Source organism: Leucoraja erinacea, chromosome 4 (genome assembly GCF_028641065.1).
Source record: "Leucoraja erinacea ecotype New England chromosome 4, Leri_hhj_1, whole genome shotgun sequence".
Lineage (NCBI taxonomy): Eukaryota > Metazoa > Chordata > Chondrichthyes > Rajiformes > Rajidae > Leucoraja > Leucoraja erinaceus.
The window spans coordinates 6251157-6265153 of NC_073380.1; the positions used below are offsets into that span (position 1 = coordinate 6251157).

Consider the following 13997-nt stretch of genomic DNA (forward strand, 5'->3'; position numbering starts at 1 on the left):
CCTTCATAACAAGAGGAGTTGGGTATAGGAGCAAAGAGGCCCTTCTGCAGTTGTACCGGGCCCTAGTGAGACCACACCTGGAGTATTGTGTGCAGTTTTGGTCCTCTAATTTGAGGAAGGACATTCTTGCTATTGAGGGAGTGCAGCGTAGGTTTACAAGGTTAATTCCCAGGATGGTGGGACTGTCATATGCTGAGGGAATGGAGCGGCTGGGCTTGTATACTCTGGAATTTAGAAGGATGAGAGGGTATCTTATTGCAACATATAAGATTATTAAAGGTTTGGATACACTAGAGGCAGGAAACATGTTCCCGATGTTGGGGGAGTCCAGAACCAAGGGACACAGTTTAAGAATAAGGGGTAAGCAATTTAGAACGGAGATGAGGAAACACTTTTTCACACAGAGAGTTGTGAGTCTGTGGAATTCTCTGCCTCAAAGGACAGTGGCGGCCGGTTCTCTGGATACTTTCAAGCAAGAGCTAGATAGGGCTCTTAACGATAGCAGAGTCAGGGGATATGGGGAGAAGGCATGGCCCCGACCACGGGTGAACAATGGAGGAGGACTGACTGTACTTTGTGCCTTCCACCACAGTGAAGAATGCTGTGGTGGATGTTTCTGTTAAATTGTATTGCGTATTGTGTGTTCTTTTTTGATTGTACTGCTGCTGGCAAATTCATTTCACTGCACTTATATGTGTACGTGATGAATAAAACTGATTGATTGATTGGGGATGATCAGCCATGATCACATTGAATGGCGGTGCTGGCTCGAAGGGCCGAATGGCCTACTCCTGCACCTATTGGCTATTGCCCTTTGAGACCAGCAATCCTGGCAACATTTTGTAATTGTAATTTATTAGACAAGTATGTAAAAACATACACAAATTTGATTTGCCACAGTCATACCAAAAAGGCAACAAGACACACAACTGCATAAAAATCAACATAAACATCCACCACAGTGCACTGTGATGGAAGGCAATGACGTATTATCTTCTTCCATCCTTTTCTCCTGTGGTCGGGGCAGTCGAACCAGCCGCAGTAATGGCAATCGAAGCTCCCGCAATCGGGGTGGTTGAAGTCGGCCCCTAACCAAGGGATCGTCAGCTCCATAGAAACATAGAAACATAGAAATTAGGTGCAGGAGTAGGCCATTCGGCCCTTCGAGCCTGCACCGCCATTTAATATGATCATGGCTGATCATCCAACTCAGTATCCCGTACCTGCCTTCTCTCCATACCCTCTGATCCCCTTGGCCACAAGGGCCACATCTAACTCCCTCTTAAATATAGCCAATGAACTGGCCTCAACTACCCTCTGTGGCAGAGAGTTCCAGAGATTCACCACTCTCTGTGTGAAAAAAGTTCTCCTCATCTCGGTTTTAAAGGATTTCCCCCTTTATCCTTAAGCTGTGACCCCTTGTCCTGGACTTCCCCAACATCGGGAACAATCTTCCTGCATCTAGCCTGTCCAACCCCTTAAGAATTTTTGTAAGTTTCTATAAGATCCCCTCTCAATCTCCTAAATTCTAGAGAGTATAAACCAAGTCTATCCAGTCTTTCTTCATAAGACAGTCCTGACATCCCAGGAATCAGTCTGGTGAACCTTCTCTGCACTCCCTCTATGGCAATAATGTCCTTCCTCAGATTTGGAGACCAAAACTGCACGCAATACTCCAGGTGTGGTCTCACCAAGACCCTATACAACTGCAGTAGAACCTCCCTGCTCCTATACTCAAATCCTCTTGCTATGAAAGCCAACATGCCATTCGCTTTCTTTACTGCCTGCTGCACCTGCATGCCTACCTTCAATGACTGGTGTACCATGACACCCAGGTCTCGCTGCATCTCCCCCTTTCCCAATCGGCCACCGTTTAGATAATAATCTGCTTTCCCGTTTTTGCCACCAAAATGGATAACCTCACATTTATCCACATTAAACTGCATCTGCCAAACATTTGCCCACTCACCCAGCCTATCCAAGTCACCTTGCAGTCTCCTAGCATCCTCCTCACACCTAACACTGCCCCCCAGCTTAGTGTCATCCGCAAACTTGGAGATATTGCCCTCAATTCCCTCATCCAGATCATTAATATATATTGTAAATAGCTGGGGTCCCAGTACTGAGCCTTGCGGTACCCCACTAGTCACTGCCTGCCATTGTGAAAAGGACCCGTTTACTCCTACTCTTTGCTTCCTGTTTGCCAGCCAGTTCTCTATCCACATCAATACTGAACCCCCAATGCCATGTGCTTTAAGTTTGTATACTAATCTCTTATGTGGGACCTTGTCGAAAGCCTTCTGGAAGTCCAGATACACCACATCCACTGGTTCTCCCCTATCCACGCTACTAGTTACATCCTCGAAAAATTCTATAAGATTCGTCAGACATGATTTACCTTTCGTAAATCCATGCTGACTTTGTCCAATGATTTCACCACTTTCCAAATGTGCTGCTATCCCATCTTTAATAACTGACTCTAGCAGTTTCCCCACTACCGATGTTAGGCTAACTGGTCTGTAATTCCCCGTTTTCTCTCTCCCTCCCTTCTTAAAAAGTGGGGTTACGTTTGCTACCCGCCTATCCTCTGGAACTACTCCAGAATCTAAAGAGTTTTGAAAGATTATTACTAATGCATCCACTATTTCTGGAGCTACCTCCTTAAGTACTCTGGGATGCAGCCTATCTGGCCCTGGGGATTTATCGGCCTTTAATCCATTCAATTTACCCAACACCACTTCCCGACTAACCTGGATTTCACTCAATTCCTCCACCTCCTTTGACCCGCGGGCCCCTGCTATTTCCGGCAGATCATTTATGTCTTCCTTAGTGAAGATGGAACCAAAGTAGTTACTCAATTGGTCCGCCATATCCTGGTTCCCCATGGTCAACTCACCTGTTTCTGACTGCAAGGGACCTACATTTGTTTTAACTAATCTCTTTCTTTTCACATATCTATAAAAACTTTTGCAGTCAGTTTTTATGTTCACTGCCAGTTTTCTTTCATAATCCATTTTTCCTTTTCTAATTAAGCCCTTCGTCCTCCTCTGCTGGTCTCTGAATTTCTCCCAGTCCTCCGGTATGCTGCTTTTTCTGGCTAGTTTGTACGCATCATCCTTTGCTTTGATACTATCCCTGATTTCCCTTGTTATCCATGGATGCACTACCTTCCCTGATTTATTCTTTTGCCAAACTGGGATGAACAATTTTTGTAGTTCATCCATGCAGTCTTTAAATGCCTTCCATTGCATATCCACCGTCAACCCTTTTAGAATTAATTGCCAGTCAATCTTGGCCAATTCACGTCTCATACCTTCAAAGTTACCTTTCTTTAAGTTCAAAACCATTGTTTCTGAATTAACAATGTCACTCTCCATCCTAATGAAGAACTCAATCATATTATGGTCACTCTTGCCCAAGGGGCCACGCACAACAAGACTACTAACTAACCCTTCCTCATTACTCAATACCCAGTCTAAAATAGCCAGCTCTCTCGTTGGTTCCTCTACATGTTGGTTTAGATAACTATCCCGCATACATTCCAAGAAATCCTCTTCCTCAGCACCCCTGCCAGTTTGATTCACCCAATCTATATGTAGATTGAAGTCACCCATTGTAACTGCTTTGCCTTTGTCGCAAGCATTTCTAATTTCCTGTTTGATGCCATCCCCAACTTCACTACTACTGTTAGGTGGCCTGTACACAACACCCACCAGTGTTTTCTGCCCCTTATTGTTTCGCAGCTCTACCCATACCGATTCCACATCCTCCAAACTAATGTCCTTCCTTTCCATTGCGTTAAATCCCCTCTCTAACCAGCAACACTACCCCACCTCCTTTTCCTTTCTCTCTATCCCTCCTGAATATTGAATATCCCGGGATGTTCAGCTCCCAGCCTTGGTCACCCTGGAGCCATGTCTCCGTGATCCCAACTATATCATAATCATTAATGGCTATCTGCACGTTCAACTCATCCACCTTATTACGAATACTCCTTGCATTGAGACACAAAGCCTTCAGGCTTGTTTTTACAACGCTCTTACCCATTATACAATTATGTTGAAAAGTGGCCCTTTTTGATTCTTGCCCTGGTTTTGTCTGCCTGCCACTTTTACTTTTCACCTTGCTACCTATTGCTTCTACCTTCATTTTACACCCCCCTGCTCTTGTACCCATCCCCCTGCCACATTAGTTTAAATCCTCCCCGACAGCAGTAGCAAACACCCCCCCAAGGACATTGGTTCCATTCCAGCCCAGGTGCAGACCGTCCTGTTTGTACTGGTCCCACCTCCCCCAGACCTCCCCCATGATGTTAAGTCCGCAGGCTCTCCCGCGGTTGGAGCTCCCGAAGTCGATCCCCAGCAAAGAGACCGCCAGCTCCACGATGTTAGGCCGCAGTGCGGACGGAGATACGATACGGAAAAAGTAACTTTGATTGTTCTTGCTATAATGATTACTTTTACCTTGCAAGCAAAACTTACCTTTTTCAACTTGGTAATGGATCCATATTTCTTCAAAGGTTTTACAACTTTAGCTTCTAGTCTTTCAACCTATGGGGGCAAACAATTGTTAAAAGTGGTAAGTAAAATGTTGTGATAGAAGAAAACTTTTCAGGCAATTTCACCGATAGAGATCAGACCAACCCAAATCACAGAATGTTGCTAATTTTGCAAGGTAGCAATGCGTTAAAAGATTGCCAACATATATTTTTTAGTTCCAAAAAAAACCCATTACATTGGATGAGGTATTTGGAATATTTTGGAGGACCAAGAAACCAAGAACCAAGAAGAACCAAGAATGTATTCCACAAAATCATCCGAGACAATTTTTGCTTTACTTCCCACAGATTCTTTTATTAGGTTATAACTACGTTCACTGTTTAACCAAGTTAAGCCCACTTAAACTAAATTTAAAAATTGTACAGTGCTACGAGTAAGTTGATGAAACAGAATGCAGTTCACAGTATACAAACGTAACAATTTTCTAGCTGGCACGTGAAGAGGGAAACATGACTGCTTGCTTACTAATTTAATTATAATTAAAATTATGTATAAATACATTGTACATTAAATTATTAAATCGCAGTCAAGAATGTACGCGAGTGGATATGTAATCAGTCCATTTGGCTTTGTCATCCCTGGAGGGAACAGGAACCATCAATTGTTGAATTTAGAATTCCTTAAGTATAATGTGTGCAGCTGATGCCAGCACATGTAAATAGATATAGCTCGAGCTAGCAGTGGAAAGCTACTTTTGTTTAAGTCTACTTGATCTCCAAGATGCTCCTAAATATATCAAGCTGATCTAATATGTTAGCAAAACTTACATCAAATTGCAAAATGTGCAGGAATTGAACAGCAGAAGCTGGTATATACTGAAGATAGACACAAAGTGCTGGAATAATTCAGTGGGTCAGGCAGCATCTCTGGTGAAAAAGGGTTGTGAGAAGGGTCCCGACCTGAAACGTCACCTATCCTTTTTCTCCACAGATGCTGCCCGACCTGCTGAGTTACTCCAGCATTTGTGTCTATCTTCAAATTGCAAAATATTTTAGATGATGATTCCCAACAGATAGAGGGTTGAAGTTTACGGGCTGGTTTGGCCTCTCACCCAAAAGTTCATGGAGGGATGATCATGGGCAATTGGGTAGAGAAGTGGTGGTAGGGGGTCGGTACCTTCGTGGGATGAAGAACAAGGTAATGAGCCTTGTCTTACTGAGGTTTCAGTCAAGATTAGCCCCATAGAAATATTGCTACCACAAAACCACATGTACTCCCGGCATATTTTGAAGTAACTTTCCCAGCAAAACTCCAATAGGTTATTTCACCTCTGGCACAAGGAAAGTCATTTGTCGGCTTTATAGAGTGATACAATATAATCTAGACATTGCTGTTTTCGCAAATCACTCTTACAAAAGTCTGTTGTTAGGCACATAATCTTAGGCACATATTATCTTTAGACTTTTGAGAAACAGTCCCTTCGGCCCACCGAGTCCGCGCGGACCAACAATCACCCCGTACACAAGTACCAACCTACACACAAGGGACAATTTACAGAACCCAATTAACCTAACAACCTGTAGGTCTTTGGATTGTGGGAGGAAACCGGAGCACCCAGAGAAAACCCCATGTGGTCACAGGGAAAACGTACAATCTTCGTACAGACAGTACAGAAAGCTGGGTGGCAGTGTGAACTGTGAAGAGGATGTTAGGCGGTTGCAGGGTGACCTGGACAAGTTGAGTGAGTGGGCAGATGCAGTATAATATAGATTGTGAGGTTATCCACTTTGGCGGCAAAAACAAGGGGGCAGATTATTATCTCAATGGGGTTAGGTTAGGTAAGGGGGAGGTGCAGCGAGACCTGGGCATCCTTGTACACCGGTCACTGAAAGTTGGCTTACAGGTACAGCAGGCAGTGAAGAAAGCTAATGGAATGTTGGCCTTCATAACAAGAAGATTTCAGTATAGGAATAAAGAGGTTCTTCTGCAGTTGTATAGGGCTCTGGTGAGACCGCATCTGGAGTATTGTGTACAGTTTTGGTCTCCTAATTTGAGGAAGGACATCCTTGTGATTGAGGCAGTGCAGCGTAGGTTCACAAGATTGATCCCTGGGATGGCGGGAATGTCATATGAGGATAGATTGAAAATACTAGGCTTGTATTCACTGGAGTTTAGAAGGATGAGGGGATATCTTATAGAAACATATACAATTATAAAAGGACTGGGCAAGCTAGATGCAGGAAAAATGTTTCCAATGTTGGGCGAGTTCAGAACCAGGGGCCACAGTCTTAGAATAAAGGGGAGGTGATTTAAGACTGAGGTGAGAAAAAACGTTTTCACCCAGTTGTGAATTTATGGATTTCCCTGCAACAGAGGGCAGTGGAGGCCAAGTCACTGAATGGATTTAAGAGAGATTTAAGGGCCTGTCCCACCAGCATGCGATTGCATGCATCTAGCATGACCAAACGTGGTGGCTTGAGGCGTACGGCCTCGCGGGGCCGGTCCCACTTCCAACCGCGGAGCCGTCTGGAGTTGTGCGGGGCTGGTCCCGACATCATACTCACCAATCAGCTGGGCAGGAGGCGGGCCGACTGAATTTGGACGTCGAACGGTGTCGGGCAGTGACGTCATCGCGCAACGCCATGCGCTAGGCGTACGCTGTCAAGACGCTGCGTACGCCCGTTGAGGCGCTGCTTACAGCCTCAATGCGGCTGCGGGCCAAAAGGCCGCTGCTGCGCGGGATTTTTGGACAGTGTCAGTTTTTCAGAGCCCCGCACATCTCCATACAGCTCCGGCGATCGAAGTGGGACCGGCCCCGCGAGGCCGTACGGCTCAAGCGACCACATTAGGTCGCGCTCGCCGCATGCAGTCGCATGCTGGTGGGACAGGCCCTTTAGATAGAGCTCTAGGCAGGCACGGGTTATTGATAGGGGACGATCAGCCATGAGCACAGTGAATGGCGGTGCTGGCTCGAAGGGCCGAATGGCCTCCTCCTGCACCTACTTTCTATGTTTCTAGTACCCATAGTCAGGATCGAACCAGGGTCTCTGAGGCAGCAACCCTACTGCTACACCATTGTGCCGCCCCTTAATCACTCTGATAAAAGTCTGTTGTTAGGCACATAAATCAATATTTATCTGATCAGCAACTTAGTTGGTGTATGGGAGGACAAGGAGAATACCAGACAAACATCAGTAGTGTGGGCAATGGGTGGTATCAGGGTGGAGGGTCTGAAGGATAAGAATGCTAGATGTTCCTCCTGACTGATTTGTCTAGAACAAGATATCCGTCTCAGGATAAGGACAGAATCATTTAATACTGATCTTCCTCACGCACAGAACACGGTGAATCTGTGGCTTGGTAGTTGAGCAGGTACTATCATAACGTTTAAGTGACATTTGAACAGGTACATGGACAGGGCAGGTTTAGAGGGTGTGGGCCATGTGCAGGCAGGAGGGACTAATGTAGATGGGATATGTTGGTCGGCATGTGCAAGTTGGGCCAAATGGCCTGTTTCCCCGCTGTATGACTCTATGACACAGAAAACAGAAGAAGCCAAGTAGCTGAAGGGGCGAAATTTCCAGTCATAAATACATCATGGTATGCAAGGAGAGAGGAAGATGATGGTATTGATGGTCAATCAGCCATGAACGATTGTATGGAATACGGAGCAGGATCCAAGGCCTACTCCTGCTCCTATTTGCTCTGTTTCTATTTCCCTGACAAAGTTTATTGCACAAGGAATGGTACCATTTGTAACGTGATTCATGCCAAAGTGAAATAAACACTACTGTTTCTAGGCCAAACAGTTGTCTGCTATAGAATTACATCTGCTTGATTTTAAAACTGCAAACAGAAAATGAAGCTTTAATTCTCAATCGTGGACTTTACTCCAATCCAATTTTCAGAAGTTCAACGATGGTGTTCTGACATATTGAAATGCTAAACGTAGAAATATTTAGAATGCATTTGGTAATGTGGTGATGTATTCTAATGTGGTTCAATATGTAGCGTTGCTACCTCCTAACTCGAGTGACCTGGATTTGATTCCAACCTCCGGTGCTGTCCATAGATTAACTCTTTCTGTAAATAGGTGGTAGGAGAATCAGGGGTGCGTCTGGTAGGCATGTAAGAGAAAAAGATTACAAGGAAATAGTTGGGGAGCAGGATTGTTTTGAGAGTCTGCGATGACTTGATGGACTGAATAGCCACGTCCCATGTTTAGTTGTTTATAGTTTTAACTTTCGAAATACAGTGCAGAATCAGGCCCTTTGGCCCACCAAGCCCACGTCAACCACGATCCCCGTACACTAGCACTATCCTACACACTAGAGACAATTTACAATTTTTACCAAAGCTAATTAACCTACAAACCTGTACGCCTTTGGAGAGGCTGCGCTGCCGTGCATGTCTGTGCACCCGTTTAATCAAAACATAGAAATAATGGTTTTATATGCTCACCTCTGCATGTCGATAATCCTGAATTAAAGCAAAGTGATCGGCAAAGCTACTGAGACCATATTTGAGATGAGGAGTTTCTGTGTCAGCATACTCTCGGACTGCTTTAACTAGGAGGAGGTCAGATTTATCACGTAGTCTTGCAGTTTTTCGTGTACAAGCTGCAAACAAGCTGCACAAGTCACCAAAGTGTTTTTCCACATTTGAAACAGTGCTCTGAATATACTTGGTTTGACTGTTCCTGGAATAAAAAATAGTGGTTTTACTTTGAAATTTTTTTTTAAATGAAGTATTCAGATATTTAATTAGAATGGTCATAAAGGATTTTTTGTGACCAACAAACAGTGTGTTGGTTGCTGTAAATTTCATATGATGGCAATCCGTATATATGGGTCGTTCTTTCAAGATTCCGCTGTAATAACTGTTAGAGATATCCAAGTAATTGTAAAATCTTATAAATTGGTGGTGGGAACCAGGATAGAAATCTGAAAAAAAAGCAAATCCAGAGGATATATTTCCCCCTCTTTTTCCAAAGTCCTTCCAAAGTCAGACTGTAGGGATCAAATTGTCAGTATTAATTGTTTCTTTGAACTTTCGCAATCTCTCAGAACAGTAGTTCTACCAAGAAATCCAGGTTTGGCTTCTTTGGATATTAAATGCATTGATGGCCAGAAATTGGTTAAATGCACCTAATATAATACGAGTCCATTTATTCTTAAACAACTTTAGAGATAATATAGCTCCTACTGCCTAATTCTATTCAACAGGTTTGGGTATAACACCAGCTCTAGCACCCTAGAAGGCTTCTCATGTCTTTATGCAGTTCTGATAATCTTTTTATAAATTTCAAAATTAAACTTTATTCAGAATAAAAAATATATACAAAACAAAAACTGTGCAAAAAAAATCCATACATTTTCACTACATTCAATAGTGTTTGCACTAATCTTTAAACAAATACCCTTGCCACTCACATGCCCCCCTGTGGTGATGTCTCTTGTTTGAGGGATGTCCCCCCTCCCCCCGCACTTGCCCCGCAATGTCCCTATACTGTGGTCCTCACGAAAAGTGCCTTTACATTAGCTGCATCAAGATTTAGCAAGTCTGTCAGCATGGTACTCCTGCAGTCTGGAATAGGATAGTCGGCAATATTCACTGACGGACATCTCACTGTGATAGGCGACCAACAGGTTTCAGGCAGACCAAAGAGCTTCTTTCACCGAGTTTGACAGTCATCTGGCAGCATTTGATGTACGGCTCCAAGTGTATCCTGGGGAACAGCCCGTAGATCAGAGAGTCTTCTTTTCCGGAGCAGTTCTGGATGAACTGTGACAAGGACCCTTCTATCCTTCTCCAGACCCCTTCACAAATCCACACTCTGGGCAAAGGTGGCTGCTTGAAGACCAGCAACTCGGTGATAGACGTCTCTTTGGTCTGGCGGTTCTGTTGGAATTGATCAAAGCACAATTTGGGGCTGGGGAGATGAATATCATAACTATAACCAGAACTATATGACAATGACTGCACAGAACCCCCTTTCAGGGAGGATTGATCTCTGCAAATCAATAGATATTTTTCAGGTATAGATTGACAGATTAGTACGAGTGTCAGGGATTATAAAGAGTAGACAGGAGAACAGGAATGAGAGGGAAAGATAGATCAGTCATGATTGAATGACAGATTAGACTTAATGGGCCAAATGGCATAATTCTGATGCTATAACATATGATCATGAATATAACACCCTTCTGCAAGAGGGGTGGCCAGAAAGATTTGCAGGACATTGAAGTTTTCTGGCCGTTAAATGGTTCAATGGTACTTTATTGTCACATGTGCCATTGTCAAATCGGTAGTAAAGAAAGCAAACTCAATGCTAGCATTTATTTCAAGAGGGCTTGTATACAAGAACAGGGATGTAATGCTGAGGCTCTATAAGGTGCTGGTAGAGCCGCATTGGAATATTGTGAGCAATTTTGGGCACTATATCTGAGGAAGGATGTGCTGGCTCTGGAAAGGGTCCAGAGGAGGTTTACAAGGATGATCCCAGGAATGAGTAGGTTAACCTATGATGAGCGTTTGTCGGCACTGGGCCTGTACTTGCAGGAGTTTAGAAGAGTGAGGGGGGTCTCATTGAAACATACCGAATAGTGAAAGGCTTAGATGGAGTGGATGTGGAGAGGATGTTTAGGAAGGAGATGAGGGCACATTCCTTTAGTCAGAGGGTGGCAAATCTGTGGAATTCTTTGCCACAGAAGGCTGTGGAGGCCAGGACAGTGGATATTTTTAGGGCAGAGATAGATTCTTGATTAGTACAGATGTCAGAGTTTATGGGGAGAAGGCAGGAGAATGGGATTAGGAGGGAAAGATAGATGATTTTTATCATGATTGAATGGCAGAGTAGACTTGATGGGCCAAATGGCCTAATTCCATATGACCTTATGTACCGAGGTACAGTGCAATTCATTTTTTGCATACAATTCACTACAAGTGTCACTAAACATAAGCACTTAGATACCTGTTGGTAAAATGAACATTACATGGGCTGTATTTCAGAATTTATTTGAATTACAATGGAAGAAACTTCGAATATATATCACTGCACTCCCTAAATATCGGAGAAGAAAATCGAGTTTATTTTAGTTTAGTTTAGAAATACAGCGCGGAAACTGGCCCTTCGGCCCACTGAGTCTGCACTGAGCAGCGATCCCCGCACATTAACACTATCCTACACACACTGGGGACAATTTACATTTTTACCAAGCCCAACGCAAATTGGAGGAAGAGCAGCTTTCAACCCAGCAATAAAAGAATTGATTTCTCTAACATCGAGTAACCCTTGATTTCCCTATCTCTCTCCATCCATCCCCCTCCCTAGTTCTCTGACTGTTTACTGCCCTCCTTATTAATTTTACCGATTGTATGTCTCGTAATCACCTTCACCTCAGCCAACAATTAACCATTCTACATTTCCTTGATCATCGTGTTTTGAACTGAAGATAGTCACAGAATGCTGGAGTAACTCAGCAGGACGGGCAGCTTCTCTGGATAGAAGGAATGGATGTTTCAGGTCAGGACTCTTCTTCAGACCCTTCTTCAGTCTGCTTTGATCTGTCATTTTCACACACCCTCCCATATCTCTGTCTCCCTCTCCCCTGATTCTCAGTCTGAGGAAGGGTCTCAACCCAAAACATCACCCATTCCTTCGCTCCAGAGATGCTGCCTGTCCCGCTGAGTTACTCCAGCATTTTGTGCCTATCATCAAAGTAAACCAGCATCTCCAGTTCCTTCATGCACCATACATAAGCACTTAAGATACCTCTTGATAGAATTAACAATATATGGTCTGTATTTCAGAATTTATTTAAATTGCAAAGGAAGAAATTTCAGGTATATATCACTGCACTCCCTAGATATTTGGGAAGAAAATCCAGTTCCACCACAGCAAACATTATTTGCCAACAGCGTTTACTGTTGTGTCGGAAGGAACTGCAGAAGCTGGTTTACACCAAAGATAGATACAAAATGCTGGAGTATCTCATCTCTTTTGATCTATCGTTTTCACACCTTACCCTTCCATATCTCTATGTCTCCCTCTCCCTGACTGAGTCTGAAGATGGGTCTCAACCTCAAACGTTACCCATTCCTTTTCTTCAGAGATGCTGCCTGACCCGCTGAGTTACTCCAGCATTTTGTGTCTGTCATCAGTGTAAACCAGCATCTGCTGTTCCCTCTTGCACTATACATAAACACTTAAGATACCTCTTGATAAAATTAACATTATATGGGCTGCATGTCAGAATTTATTTGAAATGCAAAGGAAGATATATCACTGCAATCCCTAGATATTGGGGAAGAAAATCCAGTTCCTCCACAGCATTGATTTATTTGCAAACAACGTTTATTGTTGGGAAGGAAGGAAGGGAGGGAGGAAGGAAGGGAGGAAGTGCAAATGCTGGTTTACACCAAAGATTATAGAGGAGCTCCTCTAGGATCTTTGGTTTACACCGAGGATAGACACAAAATACTTGTAACATATCTCGTTTGATCTGTCGTTTTTACACCTTATCCATCCATATCTGTCTCCCTCTCCCCTGACTCAGTCTGAAGAAGTCTTGACATATTTCTTTCTAGAATGCTGCCCGACCACAGCATTTTGTGTCTATCCTCTACAGCGTTTATTTATTTGCAAACAGCGTTTACTATTGTGTGGGAAGGAACGGCAGACGCTGGTTTACACCAAGATGCCGCCCCGCTGAGTTATTCCAGCATTGTGTGTGTCAGCGTTTACGGACCCGCAGCGAGAGGAGGCCGTCGGTGAAGCCTCGCATTTTCCTGCGGACCCAGCCCCTCGATGGTTGCTTGGCCCCGGGGTAGGATGGGGTAGTCTTACCTGGCTCGCGTGTCCTGGTCCCGAGCCTGGAACAGTTCGGACCCCCTCTGCCCGCCCTCCATCCAGCCTGGAGGAGCCCAGAGAGAGAGAGAGGAGAAGCGGCCTAGGCCCCAGACCCCGCCGTTGCCATGGCAGCCGGCGCGCCCCCGACGGCGCGGCCCCTGACAACAGGCCCACAGGCGGTGGGAAACCAGCAAGAACCAGCAGCAGCAGCAGCAGCACTGGACGCAGGTCTGGGTACAAAACTATTCGTCTTTATGATCATCACAAGGAACTGCAGTCATAGAGTTTAGAAGAACGAGGACGAGAAGGAGGAGGGGACCTCATTGAAACGTATAGTATAGTGAAAGGCCTGGATGTGGAGAGGATGTTTCCACTAGTGTGGGAGAGTCTAGGACTAAAGGTCACAGCCTCAGCATTTTATTTTGGAAAGGGATGAAGAATTTCTTCAGTCAGGGGGTGGTGAATCTGTGGAATTCTTTGCCACAGAAGGATGCGGAGGCCAAGTCAGTGGATATTTTTAAGACGGGGAGCGATAGATAGATGGTTACACAAAAAAGCTGGAGAAACTCAGCGGGTGCAGCAGCATATATGGAGCGAAGGAAATAGTGGGGAGAAGGCAGGGGAATGGGGTTAGGAAAGATAGATCA

General features: G+C 44.4%; 1 protein-coding gene across 5 annotated transcripts in view; it reads right to left on the reverse strand.

The window, feature by feature from the left end:
- Window positions 1-13670, reverse strand: part of cibar1 (CBY1 interacting BAR domain containing 1) — a 32377-nt gene extending 18707 nt beyond the window's left edge. The window contains exons 1-4 of one of the 5 annotated variants that reach the window (XM_055633594.1): window positions 13348-13596; window positions 10129-10400; window positions 8961-9198; window positions 4482-4550 (exon numbers count right to left, since the gene is read on the reverse strand). In XM_055633594.1, the coding sequence (XP_055489569.1) occupies window positions 4482-4550; window positions 8961-9198; window positions 10129-10193 (372 nt within the window). In that variant the 5' untranslated portion in view covers window positions 10194-10400; window positions 13348-13596. Of the gene's footprint in view, window positions 1-4481; window positions 4551-8960; window positions 9199-9931; window positions 10062-10121; window positions 10401-13347 lie in introns of those variants that run through there. The other 4 variants (XM_055633598.1, XM_055633595.1, XM_055633596.1 and 1 more) reach the window with 4 other exon arrangements.
- Between the last annotated feature and the right edge of the window lie 327 nt (window positions 13671-13997).